General features: G+C 28.9%; 3 protein-coding genes across 5 annotated transcripts; 1 reads left to right on the top strand and 2 right to left on the bottom strand.

Moving 5' to 3' along the window:
- The first annotated feature begins 5,017 nt into the window (after positions 1-5,017).
- Positions 5,018-6,147, top strand: LOC121114687 (uncharacterized). 2 transcript variants are annotated; one of them, XM_040708722.2, is made up of 4 exons: positions 5,018-5,133; positions 5,318-5,397; positions 5,499-5,587; positions 5,657-6,147. In XM_040708722.2, the coding sequence occupies exons 1-4, from the start codon at positions 5,119-5,121 to the stop codon at positions 5,998-6,000; spliced, it is 528 nt and encodes a 175-aa protein (XP_040564656.1). In that variant the 5' UTR covers positions 5,018-5,118; the 3' UTR covers positions 6,001-6,147. The 2 variants fall into 2 exon arrangements, with proteins under 2 accessions (XP_040564656.1, XP_040564655.1); XM_040708721.2 differs by having other exon boundaries at positions 5,642-6,147.
- Positions 6,148-6,150: 3 nt separating this feature from the next.
- LOC121114686 (NPC intracellular cholesterol transporter 1) lies at positions 6,151-10,831 on the bottom strand. Of its 2 annotated transcripts, none has more exons than XM_040708719.2 (8): positions 10,346-10,831; positions 10,075-10,284; positions 9,684-10,018; positions 9,241-9,503; positions 8,814-9,166; positions 8,428-8,748; positions 7,854-8,357; positions 6,151-7,792 (listed from the first exon to the last, which is right to left on the bottom strand). In XM_040708719.2, the coding sequence occupies exons 1-8, from the start codon at positions 10,533-10,535 to the stop codon at positions 6,204-6,206; spliced, it is 3,765 nt and encodes a 1,254-aa protein (XP_040564653.1). In that variant the 5' UTR covers positions 10,536-10,831; the 3' UTR covers positions 6,151-6,203. The 2 variants fall into 2 exon arrangements, with proteins under 2 accessions (XP_040564653.1, XP_040564654.1); XM_040708720.2 differs by having other exon boundaries at positions 10,075-10,298; positions 10,346-10,527.
- A 2,267-nt stretch (positions 10,832-13,098) lies between these two features.
- Positions 13,099-14,518, bottom strand: LOC121114684 (uncharacterized). Its single transcript, XM_040708718.2, has 3 exons — positions 14,122-14,518; positions 13,298-13,527; positions 13,099-13,237 (listed from the first exon to the last, which is right to left on the bottom strand). The coding sequence occupies exons 1-3, from the start codon at positions 14,368-14,370 to the stop codon at positions 13,225-13,227; spliced, it is 492 nt and encodes a 163-aa protein (XP_040564652.1). The 5' UTR covers positions 14,371-14,518; the 3' UTR covers positions 13,099-13,224.
- Positions 14,519-16,881: the final 2,363 nt, after the last annotated feature.

The raw sequence follows: 16,881 nt of genomic DNA, 5'->3' as shown, positions 1-16,881 counted from the left end.
TAATTGACTTTTTATTTTTGGGATTTGGGAAGAAAATAAAATTTGACGGATTGGTTGTTGTTATCAAACAATGTTCAAAAGAATGTTCTTCGAAAACAAATTTCCCTTTTTTTTTACAAATATTTTATTCCAAACAACATCACCTACTCATGACATAATATTTTATTTATTTATTTAGATTTGATGATCATTTTTTGGCTGTTTGTCAAAGGATGCACAAATCATTTGATTGTTTGCATTTAACTGCTTACACCTAGAAACATACAAGAATGTCATGGTTAGCAAGGGGAATTATAATAAACATAATACTTTTTTGCATTGGAAAATGCAAAAAGTAGGCGATGATAGAAAAATCGCACAAGATTTTCCTTCGCAAATGCAACCCAATTAAAATAATTGCATCTAAAAAACCAACCCCTTATTTCCTTATTGTATTGAAATATCAGTCTTTCTTCCTTTACATGACAAACAATAATAAGCAAATTGTTTTAAGGCTTATTTCATTTATTTGTGATATTCGTTTTCATAGCTGAAACATGAATGGTATCTATTTAAATAAATACTTTTATTTTTTCTGAATATTATATGACACATGTTACTTATCATTAAAATTCTACTAGATATGCGTACTGAAGTCATGAAATAGAGTCATACTTTTGACTTTTTGTGTGACTGGAGTCCAATGACATGAATCCATTTATTCAAGGACTACGAGAGATAAAAGATAATCGTTTATGCCATTTGGATAGTGTAAAACCATTCTGAGAAAAGCACAAGGTGCTGTCAATAAACATATTTTTCTAGTTAATTACTATTCTAATTAGTATAATTATATAAGCATATAAGTACTACTATTTACCATTTGCATGCTTGGATATTATATTGCAAACCCTTCACAGCCTTTTCAATAAAGTAAAAAACAAGAAAATAATAGTTTTATCTCCATGTATGAAGTATATAATGACTATGTCTAATAAAACAATTATAATAATTTGAATCAAATTTACTACTTACATGGTGTGCCTTCTTGTGTTTGAGAACACACTTCATTTTTCAATAGTCAGCCAATCCTTCCAATATATATATATAGAAATATAGCATCCTAATATTGACAAATTTTTGTCCGCTCCCGTCCAAAATCTTAAAGAAGCTCTAAGTATTGAACAATCTTTATTAAAAGATACTCTCTATAATAATAGAGTGTAATATAGTGTACTTAAACCTTCTTTTATTTTAAACTAAGATAAAAAATTTCTGAACACACTATTTAGTTCAAATTATTAATGACGAAAAATACGTGATCAAATTCAATGCATGTACTTTGACACAACAAATTCAAATATGGCTAGGACAGCTAGAGCCTGTGTACTTCTATAAAAAAAAAAATAGGATAAATATTTTACCTCTCGCATGTAGACACCATAGTTTGGGTTTACATGCACACCATTCCAGTCATATTTTGGACCTACGTCTTCCCCTGATGTTCAAAAGATTTTTAGAAAAATGGGCATCCATTAATAATATAGGTGTGATGCTAGCATTGAAGATCATGAATTAGCTAATCGTTTAGAACATGTGTGACAAGAGACCCTTGATTATGCGAAGAAATGCATGGAAACAAATCTTCTTCAATATGGCTATAAAGAATTCATTAACCTGGTAAATATATTCCTTGATGATGTACATCCTCGAGTTGTAAAATTTATATCACCTGGTTGCTATACACCACGCCATATATCTATCAAAAGTTTTATACTGCCTAAAAATTTGGATGTTTCGATCACAATTCAAATTAACAGAGATAGGCGAACGAGCATTGTTCGATATTTTTGTGTTTATAGTGAGATTATGTTTTCCGAGCCTGGATGGCTACACCTCAAGCCTTAAGTGCATCTAATAATGCCCTGAATTCAATAAAATCCCTCCATTAATTGAGACATATCGAACTTCGACGTAAAAAAAATATTCAAGCACTTATGTTATTTGTCTGAGAAACTTGTTGGATTAGTATTGTTTGACAGTGGATTAAGTTCAGAATAAAAAAGACGGATAATGAAGGCCATAGAAAATTTGAGTACAGAAACTCAAAAAAACCCTTCCAAATGAATTAATATACATAAACAGGGAAAAATTTGCTAGAGAAAAATCTATGAAACTGTTTCAAAGTCTTCACTGCCAAGTGATTTTTTAGAGACGATCCTGACTTATGGAATGATCAAAATAACTACCGACAAGCTTTTGATACTATCATTCATTTAAAATTAGATAATAATCCTATTGAGCGTTGAGTCGGTCTCATTAAGTGGTCATAGTTGTGGTCAACCACAACTCCAATTTATCCTCCAAGTGGTCGAAGATCATCGAAAAAAAATCTTTTAAATACTCTTTTAAAATTTTAATTTAAAAACATTTGTGCAATAGAAATTACTAGCACTTATTACTTTATTCAAAATTTAGATAAATAATCAATTAGGAAATATGTGAAAGATTAATCATTGAAAAAAAAAAAATAATAATAATATTTTCTAGTTACGTCTTCATATTTCTTATGCTTACCTTATTATAATCTTGTTTTATAATAATAATTTTCAACTAAACTACCCCATAATAGTTTAGTATACCTATATAAAATGAACTAAAGTTATAGAGGCTTTTTTATCGAAAAAAGATCAGAAAAAATTCAAATTAATGGTCATTTAACCTGCTTTGACTACTCCAAGTAATAACTTGACCATTTCTAATGATTTTGGGAACATAAATTGTTATTATGGGTAATATATCTTTTACGAGCAGACAAATTGACATATTGTAAAAAATGCAAGTAATGGGAATATTTTCTCTTTTTGACCAATTAGAACCAAACGTTAGAAAAAAAATTATAAAATATTTTCGATAGTAAATGTATTTCAATAAGTTTCTTGTAGTATAAAGTTTGTTGTAACGGGGGGGGGATATACTCGTGGTCAACTACATTTGTGCAAAAATTGAGGTCTTGTTGTAAAAAATGTCATTGATGAACAATAAAAAAGGAGCGAAGAGAACTACTAAATAAATGCCGTTGAAAGATGTTTTCCGTTCAAGCGTGAAAAAGTGAACAAAAGCATGAATGCCACTCATTTTACTCTCAAAATCTAAGCATGAAATGTAGATATTAAACAAAATAGACAATTTCAAAACAATCTAAGCAACATTAACCTAATGCCTTTAAAATAAAAAAAATAAATCAAACTACTCTATAGGAGTAAATGTTTTTATTCCAAAAACAACTCTATTTTTTATACTTTTTTAAATATGGCTGATTTCTGGAATGATAACATCATGTAAAGATGCTCTAAAGAAACAAAAGGACAAATTAAAATGGAATTTTTCTCTGTTGAATTACAACATTTGGATACTTATAAGAATGAAACATGGATACTACTTAAATTATGGATAGTTGTGCTGTTTCGGGGTACTTGCATAAAAGTTTTCTTTATGTCTTGACAATTAGATATCTTTATCTACTAAACAATCTTAACCCTTTTTGTACACAAAAAATAAATAAATAAATTGCCATTTATATATTACATTTTATTCCTGTTATACAAAAATATTTTTTTGATGTAGGATACGACTAATTTTCTCCAAATTGCTACAAGTAAAATCAATTACTCCTTTATAATTAGAACATTTGATTATCACACATGAAATTTCGAAGGAGATTTTTTTTCTTATTGTACACACGGTACTTGTACAAAATATTAGTAAAATATATTCGCATTTATGCCATGTATAAAAGTTTTATATAGATCAATATTTGTTTCAATTAATTTATTGATATATATGTATACTAAAGAAGGAATGAATTAGGCTCATAGCAAACTTAATTGCATCTCATAACATTTTATTAAAACAGAGAAGGGAATAAGACCCTAAATAAAAAATTTACTCACACAAATACGTCAACCTTTCTCCCTGGTTATTCAATTGTAGGAATATGTTCACTCAGTCTTGAACAAGATTTAATTCGAATTTAGTAAGTTAGCGATCCGGACAAAAAAAACAACAGACAAAAAATAATATGAGTTGGTGATGTGTTGTAGCAATTCATCAACATCAATAGTTTCTTTGTATTTTTTGTCAACTGTAGATTTTTCTTCTAATACTTTCCGTTTGTGGTCTGAATGTTGATTTGTTGAGCTCGAATAAGCGCTTTTAAATTTCTCTGTAGTGTTAAATAAAGAATGATCCAATAATTGGAGAGAATGTTACGTAATTGGCCAACAATTAGTTAACTTTGGGCCTTTTTCCCCTTTTTTCTTTTTAAAGAAAAGGTTAAGTGATGTAATGGAGATTGGTAAGTGCATGGAGATACTATTGTATAGTATATGTGAGGAAAATATATTATTTAGAGTTTGATTGACAAAATTATTTATTTAAAAACCGGAAAACAAAAATTATTAGTTTAGTTGATTGAAGGATGTGACAGGATCATAAGAAATTCGAAAATATTCCATATCATTAAAAGAAACACTTCTTAAATTTAATGTAATATTGTAAAAATATTCAAAAAGAAGTTATAAAAAGTTTCTTTAATAATGACATGTACATAAATATTCATTGCTTTGAACTAGAAGGCTAACTTTTAGAAAAAAAAATATTATTCTATTCTTCCAGAGATGTAAAAAATCTCAAACTTTACGCACAGATTGCTCAAAAGAAACTTTTTTTTCTATGTGAACTTTTTTCTCTTTAACTTAATTAATTATTAATGCTAAGAAATACAAGGTTAGACGTAGATCCCTACAATCAAAAATGTACATTATATGTCTCCTTAGATTTCTTAATCAACCTCAAAGACTACATTTAATAAGTGTCAGCTATTGTGTTTTCATTATTTAGGCAGAAAAAATGGTACTGTATGTATTCGTCAAATATTATTATTAAATTAACCACATTTAAACATTGAAATGTAAAGTCACATGTTCGTTCTTCTGTTATTTGTTAAATAGACATCAAGGATAAAAAGCGTAACCCTTTTTTATTTTACTTAATTAATGAAGAAATAGAAGCAAGTTATCTTTTTGTTATATTTTAATTTTCATAAGCAGTTGAAATTTAAACGAGTTCGTGTGAATAATGCTTCATTCTAAGGTAAATTTTCATTAAGTTATGTGTTGTGCTATTATTAAGTATATTGTGAGAAACAGTGATCACTTCATTAAAATTATATTACTTATAATGTATTCATTCAAAGTTTACCTAATAGCTATTTAGCAAAATTTAAAGCAATAATTCTATATTTCAAAAGCTAATTGTGTGACGTACATATTTTCAGGCACATATTTGGATCCTTATCCTTGCAGTAAATATTGCCTATACAGCAGCAGATGAAGAGTTGAGTGACGTTATAGCCAGGTAACTTTTTTGTATGCATATGTACATAAAACATTAATTCACTCAATTTTGTTGTATAAGTAAACCAAGTGCAGTCAATAATTTTTTTTTTTTTTGTATAGAAACTTCCTGAGTGTAACATCAGGAGATATAACCATCAATTTGATTCCCATCTATTTCATCGTAATTCTCTTCTTCCTTTTTAAAATTGGTAAATATTTCATTTCAAAAACATTAATTGATACATCAAATTTATCATATATAGCTTATATCTTCCTAGGCTTAGACTATAGCGCTCCTAACATTGCTCATGACTTTGAAGGAACGTCCTCAGGCTATGGACCACCAAGTGAGCCATCTTATTCAAGCTATAGTAGTCCAAGCACCGATTACGGAGCTCCTTCCTCTGGTGGAGCATCCTCTTATCAGACTAAGGGTGACAAATCTCCTCAGTCCTTCTTTAACTTTCCATCTCATAGACTTTTGGACCTCTTTACCTATTTACCCTACTCAGGTTCCCATCCAGTGGATCCTGGAACGTCAAAAAGTGATCAATTATCTAATAAGGTAGATGACTGGAAGCCCTCCAAAAACCCTTTATACCTACAGAAAAAAAATTTTTAATGCTTATATTTATGGCAAATAAGTAATATTGCTTTATTGTTCAGTTTAATACCTCAAGAAATTGCACACATAAAATTGTTCCTATGGCAACATAATACTAATTAATTAATTATTGTCTATATTCAACGTAATAAATAAGAAAACAAAATATAAAGTATAAATTTTATTTCATGAGTAACGAGAAACTTTTAAAATTATACGTATTAATAGAAGAATGAGAGTAAAACGGGTAAGACAATTAACCCATGTACAAATCCAATCACCACAATTGATATATAAACAGTAAAAAAATAATAAAAAAATATATTCGATTGAGAAAACCCAAGAACTGAGACTCCAATAAGATTTGTAATATGAATCCCGGACATAAGTATTCCAGCTTGATCATTATACACTTCTTCTGCAGATCGTTTCCCCATAATCACAGAAGTTAGATATCCAATACATATTTCCACAGATATTCCGCATGCAACTAGTAGATTAACTGCTAATATAGCATTTAGTTGTATACCAAGCATGGATATGAAACCTGTTACATGAATAAGAATACTGCTTACAAATGTAACTGTGTATAAACCAATCACAATTTTTCCAGAAAGAAACCAGCATATTAATAGCATGGTCAACAAGACATAAGCGATGGAGACAAGGGTGTCTGTTTTCATGCTTAAATACTGTTCATAATATACATGGAATATTGAATATGGAAAGGAGGTTATATTATTTTCCCTAGCAAATTTATCAGATAAAATTCGAGTTGACTCAATTGCTTGAACAAAGTCATTTGATGTCCGCAGAACAGTATGAAATGCCATAAAGTTTGAAAATAAAACTTTATTTGTCTTGATATCTATAGATTTTTTGTATATTTTTCCACCTTTGGGACAAGATTCGTTAGGATTTTCATGTAGAAATAAAGGTAAGAGAGATTTAAAGGAACTTCCGTTCACTCTATAATTATCAGAACAGGGTGTACACGCAATATCTTGGGGTAATGAATCATAATCAGTATAATCGTATGAGTATAAAGATGCGTAGTCTGGAGATTTATCACTACAAATCTTTCCTTGAGAATCAACCATACAACAGTCATTACTCCATGAAAAATAATCATCTATCCAGGATTGTCCAGACGTAGCTAAAGTTGTCAAGTCTGGTTTTGTACTCCATAGCTTCATAGCTGTTTGAAAAGAATATGGGTCACACCCAGCACTTCCGCATATTCGGTTTTGGCTTTTCACTGTTGCTAAATCCATATTTGTGGAGTTTACAACAAAATAAACAGGAGGTCCGACTGAATAGTAAAGCTTCAACCATTCAAAATACTTCTTTACGTACGATCCCTTGGGCATTGTAGATTCTGGATCTAAACCTACTGGTATATTCAGTGTAAACACTAAAGTAATTGATAAAGTGATAGCAATGAGTACCATGACAGAAAATTTCACAGTCAGTTTCTTCATGAGCATGGGGCTAACGTATTTTTCAAAAAAAGTAGAAATAGTTTTTTGGTAGTTAAACCTTGACTTTGGATTATCTACATCTATTTCACCTTTGTCACTTAAACAGCAGAATAAATCAAGTTTCTTACTTTTTATTCGTTTCAAATCGAGTGAAAGTATAGCTATAAACCCTGTGATCTGAGCTAAAAAGTTGATTAATAGAGATGTTCCAGCATATAAAGCAAATGTAACAACTGCAGGCATCTTCGAAAGAGTCCCCAAATAAAATGCACATGTCTGGGTTAAAGTTGAGATCAGCATAGCTGGAGCTATTTCTTCTAATGTAATGCCTGTGATGCAAATAATATAAAATAATAATAAAATAAAATGTAAATATAATGTAAATTTTACCTATAAGAGAATCAACTTCCATTTCTCGACCTTCCAATGACAATAATTTCCTACGTGCAGTAAGAACTAGTACAAATATATTATCAATACCAACAGCTAACACAAGGAAAGGTACAATCTCAAATATAATCATTGTAGCTTTAACTCCAATGAAACCAAATAACCCTGTTGTTGAAAGAATCGAACCAAGTACCATAAAAATACCAGCAATGGCTAGTGTGATCCCAAAATATTTTTTGTTCCTGAAATCTGTTAGTGCAAATGAGACGTATACAAACATAAGAAAGTAACTGATGATCACAACAAGTACATCTCCATGACTATTTGATTCAATTGCATCTTGTATAGACATTTCTGCAATAAATGCAATGTCTAACAGAGGAAAGTTCTTTAAATTTGACTCAATCCATTTCACAAATGATTTTTCCCACTTTATAGCCTTTTCCACGCGGTCTTTTTCGATATGATTTTGTAAAAGGAAAGTCATGATTAACGCACTAGTATCTAAAATAAGAATTTGTAAGTTAATTAATCATAGTCATTAACAATAAATTAATTTATTAATTATTGTTACTTGCAAGTATATCCTCAGAGTCAAGACTTTCGGGACTTTTATCTGTTTTAAAGCCTCCCATAACAAACTTTGCCTCAAGAGGCACAAACCCTTTCGATAAGCAACTTTGACCCATTGCTGTGGATGACTTAATAGTAAATGGGTTTTCCACACAAGTTGTCAAATGATCCAAATATGTATCTTGATGTCCCCTATCATTTGTGATATTTAAATTGAATGATGAATTTGAACCTTGCCAATAGTTCCAAACACTTTGCAACAAACAAGATGGAATTTCCGGAGCTAAAGGCTTGTAACATACATCTTGAAGTGTTATTTTATCTAGAAATTGTACATTTTATTGTGTATAGAAGGAGTATGAAGTTTTTAGAATATTAAAACAATACCCTCAGTAATTATTTTTTCAATTTCTTTTTGTAATTTTAAGACTTGATAAAACATTTCCTGTCTGAAGATTCCACTAAATGTAGCTTCTTTTCCATACAAGTTATTGTATTTAAATTTTTGAAGAAAGCTTTCATTGGAGGGTCTTATAATTAGAATAGATGTGCGAAAAAAAGGCTCAAAATGCTCGTTGAAGAAATCCATTTCTTTTCGAGAGCGTGAATTAGTTGATGACCATAGCTCAATGGGCTCAGATGTAACTTTCAACCAAAATACTCCACTACTGAGAACAATAAATATAATGCCGTTGCAAATAAGTACATACACAGCATATTTTGAACAAAAATATCCCAACCTGAAATGGAAAGTGATTTTAATATTGACTTATCTTCATTTCTATAAATAAATTATAAAAGATGTAAAACATACTTTCGAAAAAATGTTTGAAAGAGAAGCCAGCCTATAGACTCTTTTCTTGATTCTTCTTGAGTCTCACTTGATATTCTATTCTTGGCTTTGATTTTTATAGCAATTAGAAAAATTCCAACCAATAATATTAGCAAAAGGATTACTATTAAAACTGAATATGCTAGGGGGAAGTTCATATATTCGTTCTTGAGTGTTAATATTTCTTTATACTCGTCTGCATCTAATTTTGGACAGGCTTGTTTACAGTCAAGGCATGCACAAGACTTTGAGTTCAATATTATTATTAGTTGACAGAATAAGTATTCAGGAATTAATGACACGAAGGAAAAGTTTAAAGCATACATAGCTAAATAGGTTCATTGAAAAAATTCTGTTTTAATTCCGAATACTCATTCTCTTTATTTGAAGATTGTTTTAATATCCTTGAAATATTTCTCTGTTACTTGAACTGTGGCATTGCTACTATCGCAATGAGGTACTGTAGGGCTATGTCCTCCTTCTGTTAAAGGTTTAACATTTATTTGAATAGGAGTTCGTCCATTACTTCTATCTCCTAGGTATGAGAACCATCTGAGAGGAGTACAAAGTTTATCCCCCCATTTGCCACATACTAATTTCATTACTCTTGATGAAGTCTGTGGACTATTCACCTCATAGCAAGAGTCAAATATTCCTTTGATGAAGTCTTCATTGACTGAATATTCAATTGTTTTCACAAGCTCAATCTCAGTTGAAGGAAGCTTAACAGTCTCTATTATTTTTAAGAAGTTACTTTGATCTTTAAAAATTATGTCATTAATATTTCATAATTGATTAAAGCATATACATATTTACCAGGATGACAAGTCATGTCACAAAAATATTTTTTGAAATTCATCAAGCAAATTGGACATCTTCCAAACATTATTTCTGGGATTTTAAAATTGCTGAGAAGATCTTTCATTTGTGAAATTGAGCAGCAAAGACCCTGCTCTAAAGCTTCTGCCTCTAAATGTGGACAAGTAAGTCTTAGAATATCGATAAAGTCTTTTTCTTTTGCCTTCGCTATATAAAAATAACTTTATAAATTTTAAAAAAACAACATGATAATGTTTTTTTAACTTACTAGCTACTCCCTCATACTTGCAATTGAGAGAAAATGATTTGACAGTGTCGTTGGGATCAAATCCACATTGGTCATACCATATGCAGTCTCCATTTACGAATAGTGTATACGTATTTAAGATCAAAATAAATAAAATGGTTTTGAAATACATAACTTCATGAGGTAAAAAACTTTTTGTTACTGCAAACATAACTAATATTTTCTCTTTTTTGTTTTTTTATTTTAGGCTGAGCGTGCAGGTTATCATGCAGTAAGGCAGAGGGTTTAACCTTTAAATATTGTAAATATATATATGTGTATACATTATTTACATTTGACAATACCTGCCATGAAAATATATCTAGGATATACACTATGCATAAAATATAAATGGATATTACATATTGTTTAAGTGAAGTTACTTGATGATTATATAAATCCCACTATAAATATTTTTATATCTTTCAAAATTAATTAAGGCCTAACAAAAAACTTTCTAAATCGTCATTTTTACATCCAATGATAGTTATAGCTTATTTTATAACAAAAATAAATGTTAAGGTTGGCTGTTTTTTTTTCTTTTTTTTTTCAAAAATCTTGCACGCTTTGTCAATGCTTCAAACTTTTTTGTACAAAATATGTAGTTATATAATAATAAAAGTTCAAGCTTCACTGCCTTGATTATTATTTGTAAACGTAAATTATGTATACCTCCAAGAATAGATACAAAAAGAATATGTTGTAGGTTAAGGGGATCCTTAGTTTGTTAAAGCTATATTATAATGATTCACATGTTTTTATAAACCAATCGACATAGAGTTTAAAAATACACAATATTATTTTTTCCGTGGCCATTATATAAACTCTGAAATTCACAATTAAAGTTTACTTTGTATTAGAACCATATTTGCTATACGTTTTAACCCTTAGCTTACAAAGTAGGTTTAGTGTGACTTTATCTAAGTCTGTCATTTGTTTATATAGACGAATCCTGTGATTTTTTAGTATTATCGATCATCAAAATAAATTAATTGAATTTAAGGGCGTATAATGCGTAAATCATATCCCACATGCTTTATATTTGTATCTTTGTTCTCTAACAGAGTTAAACTAAGTATTCACTTTTTCCTTTTATATCACTTAGGATTTTTGAATGGAGCAAAAATTTCGACTAAATTAGTTTGATTCTCAGAAAGAGATGTGTACTCAGAGATATTAGAGATCAAATCAGAATATATCAAATGTTTAGTCAAGTCAAAAGCTTTTTTCTACACTATTTAGATATTTAATTTTTACTAAGAATGTTTCGTCATAGTCTAGTTGCTAACTCAATAAGACCTCTTTTTATTATTTCTTTAAGCGTAACGGGGTTTCTTTTCTTTTTACTCTTTTCTTTCTCATAATTGTTGTTGTGAGTTTTTTGAATAATAACCACATTCATGTTGCCGAGTAAAATATGTTTCACATCAATATCCAGAAAGTATATTTTATCCTCTATGAACGAATGGGGTGCGAAGCTATGCACATTCAGATAGATCGTTCCAAAAGGTTTTCAGCCTTTTTTTATCGCAAAAAGTACTTATGTATACCTCATGAGGGATGATTTGATTTTCTTTCCTTGCAGGAACTAAACATTGTATTTAATACGAAAAACATGCTGGAGTTCAGTTTTTGTTATCTGTGTGTCACATATATGAAATATAGATCATATGTTAAAAAGTTTATGATAATAAGCGTGATCTTTTTATCACAAATATATTTAACGTTTGCAGAAATATTTTTTAAACTGGCTTCTGATTCATCAATTCAAATACAAATACCAAAAAATAAAAGTAAAAAAATAGCAAAATATGAATTGTTTGTTTTAAAAAAATAGCTGATTAAAACAAAAATGTATAAATATACAAAATAACCTACAACTTATTTAACCAAGCTTGGTAATAGGTCAAATATGCATAAAATTATTTATGATATGGGCCAATTGAACCCTTTCATATGTGATGTCATACTTTTTTTCTGATGTACTTGGTTAATAATAATTGCATTATCTGGAAATTTACGCAACTTCCGATACACAAAATTAAATAAATTTCCAAGTATTGCAATTTTTAGTCAAATTCAAAATATTACGAACTCAAGCCAATTTTATAACTTATCTAGTCACAACACTATTTTAAATATCTCTTTTATGAATATTTTTTAAAAACACAATTTTTTCAATGAAGTAATTGGCAGAGGTAAAAATAAATGACTTAATTGTCCCTATTCGTAATATGTGAATAACATTTTATGTTTTTTTTAATTAACAAAAAGTTTGGTAGAGTTATATGTTAAGAAGAATTCTTGTAGTAATTTAATTGCTTCAAGATTAGAAGGATTCAATATAAAGGTTGTATTGGATATATCATAAATGGGTCAACCAATCAACTCTACTTAATTATTCAATACCTATTGAGAACGTATTTTAAAGGAATTTATTTTTTAAATATATAAATAAAAATACTCTCTAAGGTATTGAAATTACCCATTCATATATTATAAATTGATTTTTCTTAAGTAATTAAACGACTATTAAAGTCGAGGGTTTTTAAAACTACATCACTCAGAAGTAGCTAAAAGAAGAAAATATTATTTTTATTGGCGCTTTGCTTTCTAAATTGTTAATTTCAGAGGAGTATTTCAAAAATTAATGTCATTACACTAATTAGTTGATGTATTACGAATAGGTAAACAGGAGGAAATATGAATAAGTAAGCAGAATACTTTAGTAAACATAAATTCATTTGATATATTTCAAAATAATTCACAAACAACTATACATATATGTATTAGGTACATAAAAAAAGAATACACATTTCAAAAAACCGAAAAAAACCAAGATTTTAAAAAGACATCAAATTTTATCGAAGATATCTGTAAGATAAAAGTAAGTTAGCAGAGTTGCCCAGTTGCTTAAAGTCTCAACCCACGTACCTCCAACTCCTTGCCACTAAATTCACTTGATCATGAACAGCAACTTTTTGACCAATTTCCGGTAGATCCAAATCAAACTCACATTTCCAGGCTCCATCGTGATCCTCCTCTATGTTATGTACAATTATGGAGCATTCGTCATCATCTGAGGCATCTACATTATATTGAACTTCTGGGAATGAGGGACAGCTAATTCTCGTGGACTGGCCATGAAAAAATTGACACCTTAGCTATATGCAACATATAAGAAAAAGATGATACAAATATTAGAATATGCAAACAATTTGTTTTTTTAGAATTTTAAGTTGTGTTATTATTCAAAAAGGATTTCCATATCAACGACATTGATAAATTAGCATCTAATAAGTGCATATCAAATATATATATATATGTTTAATTAGTGCTTAAAATATCCGCCAGAACACTTTAGTTGTTAAAGTTTATTCTAATAGAATATTTTCTTTTTCAACTTTTTTCTTTAAACTTTTTTAATACTGTGGATTTCGTATGAAATACGATCTACTATTTGATGATACATCATATTATTTGATATATGTATGTCTGAAGCGTCATTTTCAGAAAATAGCAGCAATATGTGTATTGGCAAAACCATTCATACATATAATGGAATAAATAAACTTATATAATAATTGATTTTGATAAAACATTATATAAAATACATGATGACAAAGGAAGAAGTTTTGCAATTTTTTTTCATGACCTATTTAAAGCTGATTTAGGTCAATGTATCAGAACGAATTATTATTTATTTAATAACACGATTAAAATATAATGGTGGATTAAAGGGATATTATAAATATTACCTGTCGAACACCATTTCTTGGAGGTTTCCATACACATTTTTTCCAAGGAGCATTTGTTTTACATGTGAGATGTGCATCCTCCCCAATGGCCACAACAAGTTTCTTTCCGTCGGAATCTGACTTTTTAATTACGCGATATTCACCATAAACTCCACTCTTCGACCAGCAGGACTCTCCTTCTTGACTGTAGTACCAGAATAATAGACTCAGTGTAATGGCCATTTGATGCATTGAGATTATTTGCTTCATATTTTCGGTTTTTTTTGTTTTGTTTGTTATTATAGATGTATTTCTTTTCTTACGTGAAAACTTGGATTCAATTTGATATTTTTTTTATTATTCTATTTAAAAGTAATTATTATTTTATTACTGGTATGATTGTGTTGTATTTAAGACTACACATACTAACATTGGGTTATTTCTCTCCTTTTTTCCCCCCTTATTTTTCCCCATCTTTTTTTACTCCTTTTTTTTTTTTTTTTTTGCTCATTCTCTCTCAATTTCCCTCTACACGTTTTGTATGTGCTCAACGTATACCATTAATATTCTCTTACACACAACTACAACTACTTGGGTAGATGAAGCCAAATTTTTTTACTTCACATAATTTCTGCAGTGAAGAAAAATTAGCACAGCAGAGAGAAAGGCAATTGCTTCTGGAATATATTATATAAAGAAGTTGTCAACCGGATTTAGTAAAGTTATATTGTTACATAAAATTACTAATTTATTACGTTGCAGACATTAGGATTTATTATTAGTACTAAATCGACAATCAATGAATTAGCAATAATTCATTTTTTTAAAGGTGATTAATGAGAGAAAAAACACGTACAATATATAAATATATAAAAAAATAAACGAATTATATGATGATTTATTCTTATAAAAATAACGATATAAACTCTACCAAAATGACAAAAGTTGGGAATTTTATATCGCAAGAATTTTTTTTTGTACTTTATTCTTATAAACAAGAAAATAACGAACGTCCGAAAGTCTGAAAAAAAGATCCTTCACAGATGCGTTTTGATTGAAAATATAAAAAAATGAAATTTTGATGTTGTTTCTTCCAAATTATTGATTTGAATCAAGTTACAGGGCTTTTATTCTATTAAGTATTGTAGATGAGACCTATATTTTTCAACAATATTTAAACAAAATTTATCTTACTTGCTGAATGGTATTGTTATTTAGTTCCAATCATGTTTCCAATAAATAAGTATCATCATTTGGTAAAAATTTGTTTCTTAATTCTGATGATTGAATACGATTTATTACTACGCCCGGCACTTCAATTCAGTCTCAATGGTATGGATAAAAACAGTAATGCAATCAATACATCAACAACGATAATTTTATCCATTCATGGCGTATAAAACCCTCTGTTCTAGGGAAATTTGTGCCCATAACTTAAATGTGTACTGATGAATGAAGTAACTACACAATTTCGTCGAGGCTATCATCAATAAAAAACCTACGTAGTAAAATCAAAATAAGGAACCAAATATTTAGATATAATATTATAAACGTACGTATACCTATATTCATAATTATGAATAGTTATTTTGTATCTTCCTTATTAATCCTTTTCATATTCCATAAATAATTATTAATTACTCATTATAATGAGTAAATACTGAATATAATTAAAGAAAAGAGTAAAGATCCATTAGATCCAATATTCAAAGTGAGTCCACCTTTTCAGTGTTCAGCTCAAGTCTGAGTCTGCTCCGGGGTTTTCTGGCTCCGAGTCCATGGAAAATAAGTAATGTCTGGATCTACCAGCAGTCTCGTCTAAAGCAAAATATCCTTCCAACAAGTTATTCCTTAACCTTATACAACATTAATTTACTTTTGGACTCTATTGACGTAATGATGGCGTAGTGAGCATAAAAAAGAATAAAAGAATAGTGATGACAGCTTTCGGAAATAAAAACATATATTAAGGCAGGAATCACTCTCCCTGAATCAGTTAAAAAAACTAAAAAATCTAGGATCTCTTTTATAACAGCTTTTTCAACATCTCTGGTTTTAATATTATTACTTATTGGTATTGTATATACGTGCATTTTCGTAAAAATTACTTTAAGAAGGTTTGGTGTAGTTTGAAAATAAAAAAGTTCCGTAGATTTTATCTACCTAAAAATTACTTCTTTTATTTATAGTGAAATGCTGTGTTGAAGTACTATAATATATTTACAATATACGATAATAATGGATACATGGGAACACTTAATTGTTCTTTTGAACTTATTAAAGTCCATTTAAACTCAATATTCTATTTACATCAAAATACTGTGTATAATAAGTTCATTAATTGTTATAGAATCAAATTTTCCTATCTATAAACTTCTATCTATATCAATAATAGATATTTCCTTTAAACTTTATTTAACTAACCAGTTCAACTAAAAAATATCCCATTTATAGTTATCTTCATATATAACATGTGATCAAAAAATACTTAGATGAAAAATTATAAAAAATAAAATACCAATCACTTCGAATTTAAACATTCATTTAGATGAGAAAACGTTGACTAAATGTAAAAAAAATAAAGAATAAAATAATTTCTACAAAATAATTATACTATTCCGGTGAAGGACATGTTGATAATATCAGGAGGTTTTAAGCATGCACTTATCTAGGGCCTATATATTTAAATAGCCGCAATATATTTATACTGTGATGTAGTTAGGTTTACAGAACTGGGCAGGGATAATTTCCAATTCAAATCACATGAATTCAATTTCTTAT

This window comes from Lepeophtheirus salmonis, chromosome 3 (genome assembly GCF_016086655.4).
Source record: "Lepeophtheirus salmonis chromosome 3, UVic_Lsal_1.4, whole genome shotgun sequence".
Taxonomy (NCBI): Eukaryota; Metazoa; Arthropoda; class Copepoda; order Siphonostomatoida; family Caligidae; genus Lepeophtheirus; species Lepeophtheirus salmonis.
The sequence above is the reverse complement of the archived record's forward strand: the minus strand, read 5'-3'. Positions and strand labels throughout refer to the sequence as shown.